Source organism: Leptopilina boulardi, unplaced genomic scaffold (assembly GCF_019393585.1).
Source record: "Leptopilina boulardi isolate dan_hultmark-lab unplaced genomic scaffold, ZJU_Lbou_2.1 LbouV2_368, whole genome shotgun sequence".
Classification (NCBI taxonomy): domain Eukaryota; kingdom Metazoa; phylum Arthropoda; class Insecta; order Hymenoptera; family Figitidae; genus Leptopilina; species Leptopilina boulardi.
This window is the reverse complement of record NW_026137938.1, coordinates 676,153-691,665: the sequence shown is the minus strand read 5'-3', so window position 1 is coordinate 691,665 and position 15,513 is coordinate 676,153. Positions and strand designations below refer to the sequence as shown.

The window sequence follows — 15,513 nt, the reverse complement described above, 5'->3', positions numbered from 1 at the left end:
GATTTGTAGATTTTATTTGAAATTTTTTTGTGCCAACTGAGGTGTGAATGCTCCTTAAAGTAAGTAGGGTCGTCATGGTAACGTATAAGAGTAAGGGGAATAAAGAATGTTTTTTATTTCTCTCACTCTTATGTGTTACTATGGCGACCCTACTTAAGTAGCTAAGCAGTGGTCGTACCTTAAAGGTGCTTTTATACCTTCAGTATTTTGGTCAAACAATCGGCTGGATTCAATTTTCATGGAAAATATAATATTTGTCAGAGCCAATCAAATTCAGTGATTTGACCGGGAAAATTAATCGCTTTCCAAAAATCAATCATCTCTGGACTCCTTTCAGCATAGTGTCACATTTCGAACATTCCACCACTTTGGTTATGACGACGCGCTAATGCCCATCTCTGCCTAAATAAAGTTTCCAGTCTTGTTTTTAAATGGTTTTTAATATATATATAACCTTACCGGTGTTAGTAAATGAAATATTTGGAATTTGGTTGTTGTTTTAATGTATTATTATTTTTTGTTTTTAAAAAATGGAGTGTGTAGTTGCTAATGTTGATCACATGCGATTTGATATTGAAATAGCATTAGACGAACAATATGGGGCTCTTCCTTTACCATTCACAGGAATGGATAGTAAGTATTTTGATTAAATTTAAAAATTTATAGGTTATGATCATTTCATATTGTTCTACTCATTAGTTTTTATAACTTAGAAAGAATTTTTATATTAAAACCTAACTATTTTATGGAAAATTAATAAATTATTATCTGGAGAAATTTTAATTCATACTAACATGCACAGGGTATTTTTTTAATTATACAATAATTACTTGTACACTACAAAGTTAACATTGACAACCGAAATTGATGTTTATTATTACTTAATTTAATTTGAATGATTGTTTGACTCTTAGATGTAAATAGTTTTTTTAATTAATTTATACTATGAAAACTTATTACCGAATATTAGAATTTTTACGGAGAAAATTTTTTTATTCATAATATCAATATTTTTTGTAGATTGTAGATTTGATACGTCTAAAAACATAAATATTTTAATTAAAATACAGAATTTATCATATAATCATAAGAACGATTTTTAGGTTTCTTCATAAAGATTAATAATTTAAAATCTTTATAATTCAATAAATTCGTTGTAAATCGATTCTAAAGTTTGCAAAAACTTTTTTTTTTACATAAAACTAAAAAAAAAAAGATTCAAATAAAAACTCTAAAATTGAATTGTCAGAAATTTAATAAAACTACAGCAGTTTAAATTTTGCAGAAAATTTATTTCAAATTTAAAATCTTCTGGAATTCAATTATTTTAAAAAAATTTAATTTAAAAATCTGTAACTATTAATCATTGTCCGAAATTTTTTTCACCATTTAAACTAAAAACTATGCCAAAATTTTTAATTCGAATAAATTGCTTGAATTACTAATTGAATTTGGAAGAGTTCGAGTTACATTGTTTTTGGAAGTAATTAAATTTTAGAAGATTTTAAATTTAAACTTTCATAAATTTTAATTGATAAAATTTTTTCTACAAACTTTAAAGAATAATAGAATTTTGGAGTATTTTTAATTAAAAAACTTTTTATTTTCCTGAATTGTTGAAAAACTGTATTAAAGTAATTAAAAAATTAATTTAGCAAAGAATTTTAAATAAAATATTATATAATAATAAAATGCTTGGTCTGTCCTTCTGTCCTAATTTGAAGTTGGTCTTTTCTGATTTCAAGTGTTTTTTTTGAATAGTAATCTTATGACGTGTCAAATTTTGACAATTCTTTTTCTCATTTTTGCCAAAGTTGTGTAATTGTGTTTCCAAATTTCGGAATAAGTTTCTTTAAAATTCCAAATTCGAAAATTCAATTCACGAAGCTGAATTTTTTTTAAAGTTGTATATTGATTCAAAAATTGTATACAAATACAAAAAATTTATGATCCGCCAGGAAATTTCGTATAAGATAGTAATTTGAAAAAAATTTATTTTTAAAAATTTATTTTTAAGGTACCAGGGGCCAACAAATACCTATTAAATATTAATTATAAAACCACAGGCCTCGAATCAAAAACTTAAAATTGAGATTTTTGAAATTAATTGAAACTTTAAGTGATTTTTAATTAAAATTTTAGATGATTTCACTAAAAATTTATTAGAAAATGTGGACAAAATACAATAATTTGAAAATCATTTTTAATTGAAAAATGGTTTCAGATAGTTGATTTTGAAAATAATTGAATTTTAGTTGATTTTGAATTCAAAATTTTGAAAATAATTGAATTTTATTTGATTTTAAATTGAAAATTTGGAAAATAATTGAATTTCAATTAAAATTTTGTATAATAATTGAATTTTAATTAATTTTGAATTAAAATTTTGGGAAATAATTGAATTTTAATTGATTTTAAATTGAAATTTTTAAAATAATTGAATTTTATTTGATTTTAAATTGAAAATTTGGAAAATAATTGAATTTCAATTGAAATTTTGTATAATAATTGAATTTTAATTGATTTTGAATTGAAATTTTTGAAAATAATTTAATTTTATTTGATTTGAAATTGAAAATTTGGAAAAATATTGAATTTTAAAAGATTTTTAATTAAAAATTTTGAAAATAATAAAATTTTGTTTAATTTTGTATTGAAAATTTTAAAAATAATTGAATTTTCTTTGATTTTGAATTGAAATTTTGGATAATAATTTAATTTTAGTTGATTTTTGATTGAAAATTTTAATAATAATTAATTTTGGATAATAATTGAATTTTAATTGATTTTGAATTAAAATTTTTGGTAATAATTGAATTTCAATTGAAATTTTAGATAATAATTTAATTTTAGTTGATTTTTGATTGGAAATTTTGATAATAATTAATTTTGAATCGAAATTTTGGATAATCATTGAATTTTAATTGATTTTGAATTAAAATTTTTGGTAATAATTGAATTTTAATTGAAATTTTGGATAATAATTTGATTTTAGTTGATTTTCAATTGAAAATTGTGAAAAATAATTGGCTTTTAGTAAATTTTAAATAGAAATTTTGAAAAATTAATTGAATTTCAAATTGAAATTTTGGAAAATTATTGAATTCCACTTAAAATTGAAGAAAATAATTGTATTTTAAATTATTTTGAATGGAATGCTTTGAAAATAATTGAATTTTAGTTGATTTTGAATTGAAATTTCAATACACTGTCAATTGAAATTCAATTATATACAAAAGTTTCAATTCTAAATCACTAGAATTCAATTATTTTTCAAAATTTCAATTCACAATAAACTACAATTCAATTATTTACCAAATTTCAATTGAAATTCAAATATTTAAAAAATTTTCTATTCAAAATCAACTGAAATTCAATTATTTTCAAAATTTTCAATCCTAAATCAACTAAAATTCAATTCTTTTAAAAATTTTCAATTCAAAATAAACTTAAAATCAACTATTTTCAAAAATTTAAATTTGAAATTCAATTATTTTTCAAAATTTAAATTGAAATTCAATTATATTTAAAAATTTAAGTACAATTCAGTGAAAATTACATTTTTCAAAAATTTTAATACGAATTTGTAAAAAACGGACAAACATTTTAATTATTTTCAAAGATTTTGGTTCAAATTTTTCATAAATTTTATTATTTCTAAAATATATTTTGTTTTCTTTTAAAAATACCATTATTTTTTGAAAAATTTAATAAAAGCTCAAAGATTCAATTTTTTTTAATTGCTCCAATAATCAAAAATTGTTGTGATCACATCCCATGGAATTGCTCATGAACAAAAATATTTTGAAATTCAAAGTTCAAAATATTATAATAAATGAAACCATCCAGGAGCAAATTGTCGTCTCAAAATTTTCGAAGAAGAATCCATGTTGAATCTTTAATTTTCTACTTTAATTTGGTATATTTAAAATTTTGAATAAAACGACGTTAGAGAAATTTTTTTAAATAGTTAAAATTTTTTTTACATACCTGGGAAAAATATTTATTAGAAATATACAATTAGAAAAAACGTTGGTGACTAATACTGTATTTTATAATATTGTAAATTTTTGTATTTTAGAATCCATTGCGGCAGTTTGTCAGTTTTATCCACGTGGAACTTGTAATAAAGGTGCTTCTTGTCCCTTTAGACATGTTCGAGGAGATAGAACAATTGTGTGTAAACATTGGCTACGAGGACTTTGTAAAAAAGGAGATCAATGCGAATTTTTGCACGAATACGATATGACAAAAATGCCCGAATGTTATTTTTACTCACGTTTTAGTAAGTATTTTAAAACTTATATATATAATAATGATGATATTTATTACAAAGAGCTCGTTTTCATCGTGTGGATAAATTTAATCCAGAAGTTCAAGGCAGTAGATATATTCTGCGTCTGCGCAGAATATTTTGTTCTACGAAATCTATTCATATTCGATTTTCTAAAAATATCATTAATTTCTGAGATGAGAGTAAAATAATTCAGAATTTCTTTATTTGTACCAGAACATTTTTTTTTACAAAAAAAATTACTTTACGAGTTCTTGGGATAAATTAGTTTTTTTTTATTTTTTCGATTCGCTTGTGCATCTTTTTAGTTTGGATGGCAGAATCAGTGACCTTTAATTTTGTGTTCACGATATAAAATTTAATTGGGTATCTTTATTTTCAGATGCATGTCACAATAAGGAATGTCCCTTTTTACATATTGATCCAGAAACAAAAGTTCGAGATTGCCCCTGGTACGATAGAGGATTTTGTAGGCATGGACCTCTTTGTAGGCATCGTCATGTTAGAAGAGTTCTTTGTATGGCTTATTTAGCCGGCTTCTGTTCAGATGGAGGGACTTGCAAATTTATGCAGTAAGTACTAAATTATAGATGTTGCAGAAATTTAATACATCTAAAATTTTACATTATCTAAATTCTGGATTAACTTTTACTTTCTAGAATATTGAAAATAATTCGAAAATATAATAAATATAATAATTTTTTAGTCCACGCTTTGAATTACCAGCCATTCAAGATATGCAACCTAAAGAAGGCAAAAAGGTGATGATCACATGTCACTTTTGCGGTGAAACTGGACATAAAGCGATATATTGTAATAAAATGCCACCAGATATGCGAGAATCACAAGTCAGACAACAAGATATGGATAGTGGACTTTATCCTCAGCATCATGGACCAATGCATGGTAATATGCCACCATCTAGAGGTCCACAAAAACCACTTGAAGAAGTCACTTGTTACAAATGTGGTACAAAGGGACATTATGCCAATAAATGTCCAAAGGGACATTTAGCATTTTTAAGTCACGCTGGAACTGCAAATTCTGGAATGAATAGTGGATCAGGAGATAGGAGATAGAATTGTAAATAGTTGTATGAAATTGTAATTTACCAATTTATTTATAAATGTTGTCATACGATAATCATAAAAAAAAATCAATTTCCAATTATATCAAGTCTAGGTTTTACTAGAAAAATAATGATTTGTAAAATAAACATACAAATTTCTTTTTTCATTAGTTTTTTTTTCTCTATTAATTTTTTCAATAAATGTTTTACTTTATTATTATAAGTTGCTTCTCTATACCTTTACTTAACACTTTAAAACATTTCATCCATTCGTCTAATTTTACCTTCCTCCAAACCTCTTTTCTTCTCATACTTTCCCTGTTTATTGCCTTCTATTCTTTCCTTTCCTTGATCTTTTCCACCTCTTACGCTCTTACACAAACCTAGTCCTCCTTTCCTTACCATTTTTCCTGTGTCTCTTATTATACTTCTTCCTTCCTCTTCGATTCTTTTTTCACTCCTTTATACATTCTCTTAATAGTCTAAAAGGTGGCGACAGTTTTGGTGAAGCGTTTTTTATAAGGCATTTTTCCTCAATTGTACGTATCTCCGTTTCACGCTTACCCTAACCGCCCATTGAGAGACTACATCGACCACATCTATTCCTCCTGGTGAACCGGACTTTCTATGGGCGCTTCCGTGGAAGACTGGTGAACCAGGTTACCCACTCACTTCCACCAGGACCGTCCTTGTCGAGTAGAGTCGCTCCTCTCTTGACAAAGATGATGCACTAGGTCGATTCCCCATCTCGAGGCGCTTCTCAGGTGGAGGAGACACCTAGTGAATATTACTTTGCACTAGCTTCGCGTCGGGCATGAATATTGGAACCGAATCCAATATCTAGCTTCTTCCCGATTCTAGAAAGTACCCCACGCGAAAGTAATATACGTCGTCCTAATCAACATCTTCGCGAACGTGGTAAATATGTTTAAATCCATTTTATTCTGCATTAATGACGAGCGCGATCGGAGCTCAACGAATTCTCCTCTAGAATAGCTAATTCTTTCTTCCTTACGTTTTCTAGAGATTAGTATTTTATTTGCATTGTATAGATTCTTTCGTTCTTATATTATTTTATGTAATAATCCATTTTTGTATATTTTATTATTCTTTTATTTAAAAAATATATTCTCTTTCGAAGGTTTAAATAAAGACTCGTCAATGACTACGCCTCTCCTCTACATCATAATAAGAAATAGTTCCGAAATTAATCAAAACATAGATGGCGCTTTAAAGTAACTAGAGATTTAAGGGATCGTTCACATATTACGTCACACGCTTAGGGGGGGGAGGGGTCTGTTGAATGTGTGACGACCTGTAGAAAAAATGGCGCTAATGTATAGAATAGTGTGTGACGTGGGGGAGGGGGGGGGGGTTAAAAAATAATGAAAAATAGCGTGACGTAATATGTGAACGATCCCTAAAGTAACTAGTCAAAATAGGTATCCGGACTCCATCCGGCGAGCAAATCCTTTGGCAATAAAAGTCAGATCATTGCAGTAGATTTTAAGGCGGCTTTCCCGTCAGTAAATAGGGGAGTGTTATGGAGAGTGTTAATATGGACAAAGGGAAAGAATTACACAAGATGGTGTAGATGAGGGAGATGAGACCGAAGTAGTTGGAAAATTTTAGAAGAAAATTTAATTTTACCTCAATATTTTCTTACAAGTGAAATTCTATTTGTCACATACATATAAAGGAACGTTTAAAAAAATATTTTGATGTGCATTACAACATGAATTCGAACAATTTTTGTAGTCACAATGGTGTTTACGAAACATAATTCTGGTGGTTTACTTTAAATGTTCATAGTGCCATTTGTCAACTGAAAAAAGAGGATAGTACATATTAAAAAATTCAGAAATAAGTATATAATATTAATAAAAATCATTTCTAAATTTATAATTAAAAATTAATTAGATTTATAATTTCTACACAGAAAAAACTTGGTCTCAAAATAAGTATTAATAATATAATATAAGTATTAATAATATAATGAGTAGCGTTCGCTACTCATTTTGAAGTGCAACAAAAATAAGCTAGGTTGGTGGCACCACTGTCTATGTCGATTAGCATTGGCTCATTTTGAGATGCAACAAAAATGAGACTAGGTTTTTTCTGTGTAGATAATCGGAAAAACAGACAATTTTATAAGCGTAACTTACTTATAGCATCAAGTGGTTGAGGAGATTCATTCAATTCTGGTACTTTTTGCAAAATTTCCTTTGCTGATTCTGGACTGATTTTGAATGGACTTTCTTCTACTGTTACGTTAGAACTGTTAACAAGAAAGAAAATATTTAGTTATGATTTTTATGATATATTTAACTTTAAAAATCAAAATTTTAGAATATAAAACTATTGAAAATAATAAATTTGTAAGAAATTGTTAAAGAAAACAGATTTGGATGCTACATAAACCTTAAATCTAAACTACAAATTATCTGACCTATAAAACATTAGAATATTTATAATTTTAAAAATCCAAAAACTTATTTTTGAATAAATTCTTTATCACTAGAGAAATATTTCTCCAAATATTGTAAACTTTACTAACCACTCAATGCCTCCAGATGGTGTTTTGTTATTGACAAGATTTTGCCAATGTTGATTTACTTCTTCAATTATATTCAAAGCAAAATCTCTTGGTTTAGCTTCGCCATTAAAAGCAAATTGGTTTTCGGGTTTTCCGTCAGGGATTTTATAAATTTTAAACCATTCAACAGTAGCTTTCATCAAGCCTGGAAAATGCTTTTCAATATCGCTCACATCTAGACAAAAAAAAATGTTTTTCAACGTGCAATGAAGAATAGTTTTTTTAGGATCTTCAAAATATACAAATTTATAATCATAAAACAGAAACTTTCTGTGGCCATAAAAAATTTAATTTAGCCTTCTGCTTTTTATAATCATGTGCATAAATATTTCATTTAATTTTCCTGAAATTTTCTGTATTATCAAAAATTTTGAAGCATACCATGTCTAAAAGATTAAATAAATACGAAAAAAAATACTGTACCATTTAATTGGTCGGCTATTGGATCTTTTACATCAATAACAATAATTTTCCAATCAGTTTCACCTGAAATGTTAATAATATAATATTGGATATTTGTTGTGAAAAATAAAGATTAACTAATGAAATATATTTAATGGAAGCAATTAAAAGAATTTTTTTTTCATATTTAAATGTTACCTTCATCTATAAGAGCCAGGCAACCTAGAACTTTAACTTGCAGAACTTCGCCTTTCTTAGCAACCTGAAAAGAGAGCAATGTCACAAAATATAATTTTGCAAACTAATAAACAGTTTTTTTTATTAAAAATCAAAACGAAATAACAACCATTTAAATCATTTAGAACTACCGAAACGCTTGTCAATAAATAACTTATCTCATATAAATAAAATGCTACATAGTTCTAGATTAAAAATAAATATCTGTGAAATATAAGAATATCTTACCCTGTAACCGATCTCCAAAACATCAATTGGATCATTATCGCCTTTACATCCTGTAGCTTTATCAAGAACTTCTGGATTCTCCCACGTCTAATTTAAAAAAAATGATTTTAAGAAATCTTTATGAATATTTTATAAATATTTTTTTGTCCTACCTGCACGGAAAGTGTGTTATTTCGTGCACTTGAGGCGGTCACAAAGTAAGTGATTCCCGCCCAGAGATGGGGTGAGCGGGCGCAAAGTACATTCGCGCCGCACCATTAAAAAATGTATTGTTTTCATTTTTTGTGACATAATAAACATACGTAATATACGTAAACAACTACATGTAATTTACCTTAAGTATTATTATCTTCCCAACCCTGATGGAACATTGAAACAAGCGGACTTGCTTGCACTCAATAATACACTTTGGAGTTCTAACTTGGCAGCGGTATAGTGACCGGACAGAATATGTTCCGGCACTCCATGCATTTACCATCGATTTTGTTCTACCTTTGATTTGTTCAAACAAGTTTTAATTCATTTTTAGCCAAGTTCTGTGTTGTGAATACATATGATTTGTTCTACTTTTGAAAGCAACTATATAACCTTTTTTTATTAAACCATTCGTTCTAACACGTGCTCTCTGAAGTGTTCTTCGAAGTTTGTTCTAATCCCGATCCGTTCTGAGTTTTGTTCTATAAGCGAGTGTGACTTCTACCCTCGCCCATCGTAACCATTTTGTGAAATATCCAAATTTTTGTGTCACCCTGAGAATCCATTTTATTATTTTATTCTGTTCCGTCTGATTTTTCATAAATTTTACTGGTTTTATCTGAGTTTGAGATGACTCACTGTTATTGTGCTGTAACCTCTGCTGTTTATAATGATTTGTAGAACTATGTAAACATCTTTTGTATATCTGCGGTGTCACCTTGCAGTGTTGTGGTCTTCGACAGTTTAATATCTTAACTGTATACCCCTTGTTCAAGGTTTAAGTATATTTAAAGTGTTTGAAACCCGGTGTTGACATTTTCCCTCGTTACAAATACAATTGATGTTTCTCACTCAATTTGAGTTTGTTTCTCATTGTTTTGCCCAGAGGGAGCTTGACTACAGTAGTCTTACTTTAACCTTCCATTGTGTTATTTTTCTGATTGAAAGTTAGAAATTGTTATTGAGATCAATTATATATATCAATGTATGGCCTATACGCTTTGAATTCAATTCTCACATGTATTCTTCTCATGGGAGTTTATTATGATTCATGAACAGATTCAACGTATGGCAAATTCATTTTCCTTGTACTCGACTTGTCCGTTTCCAAAGTTTCTATAACTTTTTCGTCTTCTAAGTTTATTGTTCTGACAGTTGGCTGTGCCTCAAGTAATTTAAGAAGAAGAAGAAGAATAATACACTTTCCATGCAGACAGGACAAAAAATGTTGTTCGCAGCACGGGCGCAAAAGGTGATAGTGTCTCAGGCGAGATTATGAAGAAACCTCGGTGACCCTAGGCACCCTCGGCTTCGCCACAATCACCTATTTTGCGCCCTTTATACGAAAATAACTATTTTATCTGGATCTATTTTTGTCCTAGCAAGTAATAAATATTTTTTTTTTACTATAAAAAAAATCTTTGAAAAAAACCTCAAAATCACCGTAATCTCCCCTTAAAGTATATATTTAAAAAAAATTTGTGGACCTGTGTAATAATTGAAAAAAACATTGTTTCTTACTTGCGGTAGAGCACCATAATTCCAAATATATCCATGATGAGGAAAGCAATTCGCCACGAATCTTAATTTGCCCTTTTTTACATCTTGCTTTATTGGATTTAAAGTTTCCTTAACATTAATTTCCATTTTGGCATTTGTCCAACGTGGTATTTCAACAATCATATTGACAGTTTTATTCGCATTATCGACATAAAGTGGAATGTCATGAAAAGGTGAAATTGGAGATTCATCTTTTACTAAAAAAAAATATAAATTATCTAAATTTTATTTATTTAACAAACATATACGGGCAACAGCCCTTGAGATACATGAGTATAGTAACAAATAATAAGCGTGCTATGATAACATTATTCATTATTATTTAGTAACAAGCAACGTAATCTCGAGCAAAATATATTTTTGCTTGGTTCAAAAAAATCAATATCATTGGAAATATCATTCGCTTCAATACATATTCTACTAAAGACTGAATTTTTACCATAGTTTGTTTTGTGTATAGGTACACGAAATAATTGATAATGACGAAGCGCAACAGATGGAACATAAAGATTAATTTTAGACACAAGTTCAGAACTGTTTAGTAGGCCATGTAATAATTTGTAAAAGAATGCTAAATCAGAATACAGAAAGCGAGCAGAAATTTTCGGTATATTTAACTCATTTCTGATATTGGTATAATCATGACTGTGTCTGTCATAAGTATCAGTCATACCCAAGCAAAAAGATGCGAATCTAAGAAAGCGGTTTTTTACCCGTTCAAATGTAACCGTTGCAAATTCCAGAATTGGTCTCACCAATGAAAAAAACAATACTTTTAACACTAAAGAATTTTTAAATAAATTAGCGTTTCTGGTGATAAAGCCAAGAACTTTTAGAGCTTTAAATTCTTAAAAATATATAAAAAATTACTATACAAAGCATTTATTAATTGTTAGAAAATTATTTTGTATTATTTGTTTTATTATTATTTTGTTACGAGAGTTGACATATTTTAGACATTGTAAAAATTTTTGTCGGCGAAAAATTGATCTCAGTTTAATTCGGTTATTTAAAAAAAAAATTGTTGAAAATATTTTTGTGAAACATTCTTATTAAGAAATTAATAAATTTGATTTTATTTATAATAACAAATTGTTAATAATAATAAAATGTTTATGAACTAATTTAATTTATTGAAAATAAAAAAATGGACTTTTTAGACTTTTTTTGTACCTCCATAAATTTGGCGTTGTCGCTCGGCGTCGAAATTTATTTTTCACGGGACCAAAAATATCAAATCATTTTTAAAAAGGTTTTGAGTCCACATACCTTGAAAAGTATTTCCCAAGGCATTATTTGGATTGAAAATTTAAAAAAAAAAATGACACTTTTGGTCCTGTGAAAAACAATTACTTTTTTTCTTTTAAAAATCGATCCGAGGCCCACAATTATAAAAATGTAAGACAATAATTTTTAGAAGCAAAAGTTTGAATTAAAAATTTTTTAAATTATAATTTTAGTAGCATTTTTAGAAATTTAGAATTTTGATTCAAATTCCATCTTCCCACAGAAAGCAAAGTTTTCATTTGTAGCCATTAAGAAATAAGTGTTAGATCTTATCACTATTTTTTTTTTTAAGTTTGAATCTTTTTTCCATTTTGAAGGCTTCAAAATAAAACTTTACTTTTTGTGAAAAAGAGGAGTATAAATCTTGTTTTCATTTGTTTATTTTGTTGGTTTTATGAAATCCAAGGTAATGATTAATTGGTACAGATGGAGTATAAATTCGTATTGTGAAGTTAGAGATGAAATTCTTAGGCCATCGCAAGATGGACAGAAAAGAAAGCATTTGGCAACAATGTTTTCTTTAATCAAGAACGAAAGTTAGAAGACATTCTTAATTGGTGGGGCAATTTCTCTGGTTGTTTGTTAAATGAAAAAAAACATTACATAATATAATCCAAAGGTCGCGAAAATTGAACATTTATTAACATTAAGTGACAGACCACTAAAGTGCACTATCATAAGCTGATATAAATTTTAAAAATAGTTTTAAGTCTTTAGCAAATAGTAGAAAAGAACAATAATTCCTTTTTTTTATATATTTTTCTAATAAAATTCTTTTATATTTCTTTCAGATTATTTTAATGATTTTTCAATAAAATATTTTTTTATTAAATAAATAAACCTGAAGGTGATTCAAAAGGATCAAAACATGTTATTTATAAACATACTTAAAAAGTGGCACTTATTTTCACAACTTTATCAATAAAATGAACTTTAATCTTTACTTTTTGCGGTATGTATATTTTTATAACTTCTACATACATGGTTGTGAAAAAGTATAGCAACAGTCGAATATTTAGATTAGGAAATATGTAGAAAGTCGAAAATATAATTAGAATTTAATTCAATCAATTGAAAATTTTTCTTTTTTAAATTACTTTATAATGGTAACCTAATTTTGCAAAATGAACTTAATTAAGTTTTTCTGAATATCAAATTACGAGATAAAAATTTTTCTATTTTCTTTCGGGCAATTGTTCTATATTTAACTTATCTGATAAAGCAAGTTCCTTATCTGCATAATATATCTTAATGCAGTTTTTTTTATTTATATTAAAAAATTACAGTTTATTTTATTATATTGAGAATAATTATCAAAAAAAATTTATTTCGAATATATCAAAATCGAACTAACTGTAAGTCAAATTTTCAAAATTTTATTTAAGTAGGACAAAATTTCTAAACAAAATTGTTAAAGTTTCATTTTTATAATTTTTTGAAGTCTGATTTAAGCAATTTATTCGAATTAAAAATTTTGACATAGTTTTTAGTTTTGATGATCAATAAAATTTCAGGCAATACTTAATTAAGATTTATTGATTTTTAAATAACAATAATTTTGGAAGAGTTAAAATTTGAAATTTTCACAAATAAATGAATTTCAAAATATTTTGTTAATTTTCAGAAAATTATTAAATTTTACAGAACTAAAAATAATTTATCAAATAATTTTAGATAACGTTTTTTAAAAGTAATTGAATTTTCATAGATTTACAATTTAATTAAAATAATTATAATAATAATTAAAATTTAATTATTTCTAAAATTTTCCATCTAAAATTTTTTTTTTGAAATTTAATAATTTCAATTATACCTCTAATGAAATTCAATTTTTTTGAACTATTTTAATAATATTCTTTGAAAATTCAACTATCTGAAACCATTTTTCAATTAAAAATGATTTTCAAATTATTGTATTTTGTCCGCATTTTCTAATAAATTTTTAGTGAAATCATCTAAAATTTTAATTACAAAACACTTAAAGTTTCAATTAATTCCAAAAATCTCAATTTCAAATCTTTGAAAATTCAATTAAATTTAAAAAATGTTTTCCAAAAATTGTTTGATAAATTATTTTTAGTTCTGTAAAATTTAATAAATGTTTGAAAATTAACAATATCTTTTGAAATTTAATTATTTCTAAAAATTTCAACTTTAACCCTTCGAAAAGGATTATTATTAAAAAAAATAATTTTTTATTTAAAAATCTGTAAAATATTTTTGTTAAAATAAAAAACAAATCCACTTTTTTTTGGAATATAAATCGACTAAAACGACTTTTTTGTGTCTTTAAGTTGATTCGAGGCCTGTGTTTTTATAATTAATATTTGTTGGACCCTGGTACCTTAAAAATTAATTTTGAAAAATAAATTTTTTCAAATTACTATCTTGTATGATATTTCCTGGCGCATCTTTTTTCTCATCATAAATTTTTTGTATTTGTATACAATTTTTGAATCAATATACAACTTAAAAAAAAAATTTCGTTGATAAACGTTGTGTACCTCAGCTTCGTGAATTGAATTTTGGAATTTTAAAGAAACTTATTCCGAAATTTGGAAACACAATTATACAACTTTGGCAAAAATGAGAAAAAGAATTGTCAAAATTCGACACGTCATAAGATTACTATTCAAAAAAACACGTGAAATCAGAAAAGACCAACTTCAAATTAGGACAGAAGGACAGACCAAGCATTTTATTATTATATAATAATAATTTTATTTTATTAAATAAATTGAGAAAATCGTCTTTTTTTAACATAAGTCGAAAAAAGCGTATTTAAAAAAAAAGTCAGAAAAAGTCTTACAATTCGAGGTCTGATAATTTTAAAAATTATACATGTGCATAAAATTCTGCGTCTATTAATGTAAACCATCAATTAATATTTTCATGCGTGCAAGAAGCAAGTCATTCATTATAATGTTGTTGAGTAGTAAAGAATAAATATCTTCTAAAATTTTTTTATTTTTTTTGTAAACAGTAAATTTTTTAATTCAACTTTACAGATAAATTAGTTTAATTTAAGTATGTATGTTATATCCAATTAAACGAATTCTGTATTAGAAAATAATTTTTTTTTTGTAATATAAAAAAAAGGAAAAGTAGTGAAATCCTATAGATTAAATATATAAAAATTATATAAGTAAAATCTATTTGCCTTTGATAGTAGAACAAGCGAATTGAAAAAAAAAAATAAATTTCTTATCTCCGTTTCCTGTTTACAAAAAAAAAAAATTGCATATAACTTACACAATTTCACTCACATTAAACATTTAAAATTTATGTTTTCAAGAAATTTTCTTTATGAAATTAAAAATACACACTTTTTTCCAACTTATAAGTGAAAAAAAAGGAATTAACTAGTAAAATTTCTTTTAAAAAATGGTTAAGTTCAATAATACTTACAAAAATAAAGCCTATAATCCAGTGAATTAATAGAACCACGTTCAACTACAGAATATGACATTTTGTTTGGAATATTTTGCAGTAATGATAGAGATCGTTTAAAATTAAATACTTGATATGCTAACTTAGATCCAGACAGAACATTAATCCTGTTTAAAATCCTGTAAACCAGCATTTGCAACACACGTTGTACCCACGAGGCAGAGATAGGTAAGTAGAAAAAATTGGTTTTAATAC

At 26.3% G+C, this 15,513-nt stretch overlaps 2 protein-coding genes across 2 annotated transcripts; one reads left to right on the top strand and one right to left on the bottom strand.

Annotated features, from left to right (window-relative positions):
- Positions 1–405: 405 nt before the first annotated feature.
- LOC127287270 (cleavage and polyadenylation specificity factor subunit 4) lies at positions 406–5,586 on the top strand. Its single transcript, XM_051314110.1, has 4 exons — positions 406–633; positions 4,082–4,285; positions 4,677–4,866; positions 5,001–5,586. The coding sequence occupies exons 1-4, from the start codon at positions 531–533 to the stop codon at positions 5,371–5,373; spliced, it is 870 nt and encodes a 289-aa protein (XP_051170067.1). The 5' UTR covers positions 406–530; the 3' UTR covers positions 5,374–5,586.
- Positions 5,587–6,978: 1,392 nt separating this feature from the next.
- On the bottom strand, positions 6,979–15,486 carry LOC127287269 (uncharacterized). Its single transcript, XM_051314109.1, has 8 exons — positions 15,277–15,486; positions 10,543–10,778; positions 8,827–8,913; positions 8,560–8,623; positions 8,383–8,445; positions 7,921–8,134; positions 7,529–7,641; positions 6,979–7,188 (listed from the first exon to the last, which is right to left on the bottom strand). The coding sequence occupies exons 1-8, from the start codon at positions 15,449–15,451 to the stop codon at positions 7,157–7,159; spliced, it is 984 nt and encodes a 327-aa protein (XP_051170066.1). The 5' UTR covers positions 15,452–15,486; the 3' UTR covers positions 6,979–7,156.
- Positions 15,487–15,513: the final 27 nt, after the last annotated feature.